The sequence below is a fragment of the Olea europaea genome, chromosome 8 (assembly GCF_002742605.1).
Source record: "Olea europaea var. sylvestris chromosome 8, O_europaea_v1, whole genome shotgun sequence".
Lineage (NCBI taxonomy): Eukaryota > Viridiplantae > Streptophyta > Magnoliopsida > Lamiales > Oleaceae > Olea > Olea europaea.
Window position 1 is genome coordinate 4,064,647 of NC_036244.1, and position 2,490 is coordinate 4,067,136.

Sequence of the window (2,490 nt, forward strand, 5' to 3'; positions counted from 1 at the left end):
ACAAAGATTGCTTTTTTATGATATTCTCATCATCCCATTCATTGTTCTTTTGAATCTTTGGCCTTGGAGTATTCTCAGAGTGCTTTGAACCAAGATTACAGAACTCATTAAGAAGGTCTTGAGCAGGAGCCAAATACTTTGAGCTCCTTATTTGAAAGTGTTGTGGCATCATTTGTTGCTGTCTTTGAATATTTACTACCGACCTAGAACTTGATGGACCAAACCTTAAATCATCTTGTTGTCCAAGATCAAAAGACTGATGAATCCCAGTAGTCCCAGGATTTGATGAGCTCAAAGAGAGTGAAAGGCACCTTTCATTTCCTTCACCAGGAAAAACACACCTCAAAGATGGATCATCCACCATCAATCTGTTCTGATTATTCCAAGCTGATGAAGAATCCATGAAGTTCTCATTTGTTGTGTCAGATATACCTGTTAAATCATGGCTATAATATTCACTTGTTGATGTGGGCTTGGACGACGACGCACCACCACCAGGTTTGTTGAAGTACTCCTTCCACAAAACTGAGGTGTTTTCATTGTGTTGATCCAAATTCTTTGGTGGAAATCCTACCATTTCCATGCCAGCGGTCAAGTTGTAGATCTCTGAACTATGCTCAAATTGCTGCAACTGGCTCACCAGATGAGTCTGAATATTTTGATTTCCAGTTGAAGAATCATGATCAGTATAGCAATATCCAGTAGATGCAACCATCTCCCTTGTTTTCTCTTCGCCGATTTGAGCCGCCATACTTATAGACCTTAAATCTCCGTTTTTTTTTTTTGTTTTTTTTTTTCCCTTCTTTATCTAGATTTTCTTGATTTTGTTACTGAAAATCAAGAAAGACACACCCAATAAATCAGAAAAACAATCTTCTTAGCCAAGTTCTATCTATCAAACAAAAAAGTGTGCGTGTGTGTGTTGTGTGTGTGTGTGAGTGTGAGAGAGAGAGAGAGATGAACATGAAAGAGTGGACTATGTTGAGATGTTTATGTTAACCATATGTGAAGGAGGTGGAGGTGGAGGTGGAGGTGGAGGTGGGGTTTGATATACTTTTAAAAGTAACAATTTCCTAGCATCGTCTTTCCTACTTCGTGAAGGTAGCTCCAAATTATATATATATATATATATGTTGATCTTTTTATGTGCTTTTATTTTGAAGTACTTTCTATTAACATCGTTAATAAAATGTCGAGATGAGTAAATAATGAAGATGTTAATAAAGAGACGCCAACCTAATTGAGACATCGTCCAAGCCCCATCTCCAATTTTCTTACATGAAAGACCCGATTTCCGTATGAACGGACTAAAAAAATTATTTTAAAATTTACTTATAAGTTTAGAGAAACATGCAAGGCTTGCTTTTGTCTCTTTCTTTCTTAGACTTGTGCCCTTTGTAACCCAACAAGAGATGGCATGCCACGAAGCCAACCAAGGAAGGAAGATACACAAATAGGGGTGATGATGATGACCCATATTTTGATTATTTGATTTGATCTTTGGCTCTTTCTTTCCCCTCTTTCTCTCTCTTGTTCATGTAGGTCAATGTAAAATACATACAAAATACACTTCCTACGAATCTACTCAATTATTACATGCACCCACCAATCAAAATATATTATTTAATTCTTAGAACTATCCAAGAATTTTAAAACTTAAAATATGGTTTTCATAATAAATCATCGAAAGAAGAAACAGATATACTTTAAGGAATGATAGATACAAAAACAAATATATGTATGTACTGATAGGTTGAGAATCCCCAGATCTTGAGTTAAACTAGTCTTTTTGCAGGCTTTTTCAGATAGGTTTTAACTACATGTAAAACTAGAGTGGGCCCGGCTGATATATTCTGATGATATTTGCTTTCACGCAGAGAGATTTGGGAAGAAGAGAATGTGTGTGTTTGTGTGTGAGAAAGAAGGGGATGGGAATTAGATGCAAAAATTTGTGTAGGGTTGAGATGAGGTGGTCCAATATTTCTATCAAGTTTTAATTAAATCTACCCTTATTAAAGCCCTCCACCAAAAATGGGACCAGCTGCTTCTTTATCAAATTTTTCTCCACGCAGTGCCAAAAGGCCCAAACCTCACACCCCAAAATTCGGGGTGGGAAGAGGTGGGGCGAGCGGTTCGCCCCACTTGTGAATCGAACCACACTTCGGTGAAGTGAGCCGGCTCTCGACCCGTTTAACCCCTTACTCAAGACATTTTTTTCGGCACTCTGTGGAATAATTTTACAAGAAAATTTTAAAAATGACAATGTGCAAAGTGAAATAACTTTTAAAGATTTATTTTTAAGTAAAATAGTTTAAAATTCTTATCACTTACGTGGTTAACCCTACTTAAAAAGCATTACGTGGTTAACCCTACTTAAAAAGCATATTTTTTCCAACTTCTTTGATGGTATATGTCTGTTTAGTGTCAAAATAAGCCCCTAGACATGCTTTCAAGTAGGACCAAAATGGTCTTGTTTCCAAACTAGTATGA

The 2,490-nt window shown here is 36.7% G+C and overlaps 1 protein-coding gene across 1 annotated transcript in view; it reads right to left on the reverse strand.

Moving 5' to 3' along the window:
• Nucleotides 1-1,082, reverse strand: part of LOC111398187 — a 7,730-nt gene extending 6,648 nt beyond the window's left edge. Inside the window, exons 1-2 of the mRNA XM_023025121.1 lie at nt 1,001-1,082; nt 3-830 (exon numbers count right to left, since the gene is read on the reverse strand). Of these exons, the coding sequence (XP_022880889.1) occupies nt 3-751 (749 nt within the window). The 5' untranslated portion in view covers nt 752-830; nt 1,001-1,082. The remainder of the gene's footprint in view (nt 1-2; nt 831-1,000) is intronic.
• Between the last annotated feature and the right edge of the window lie 1,408 nt (nt 1,083-2,490).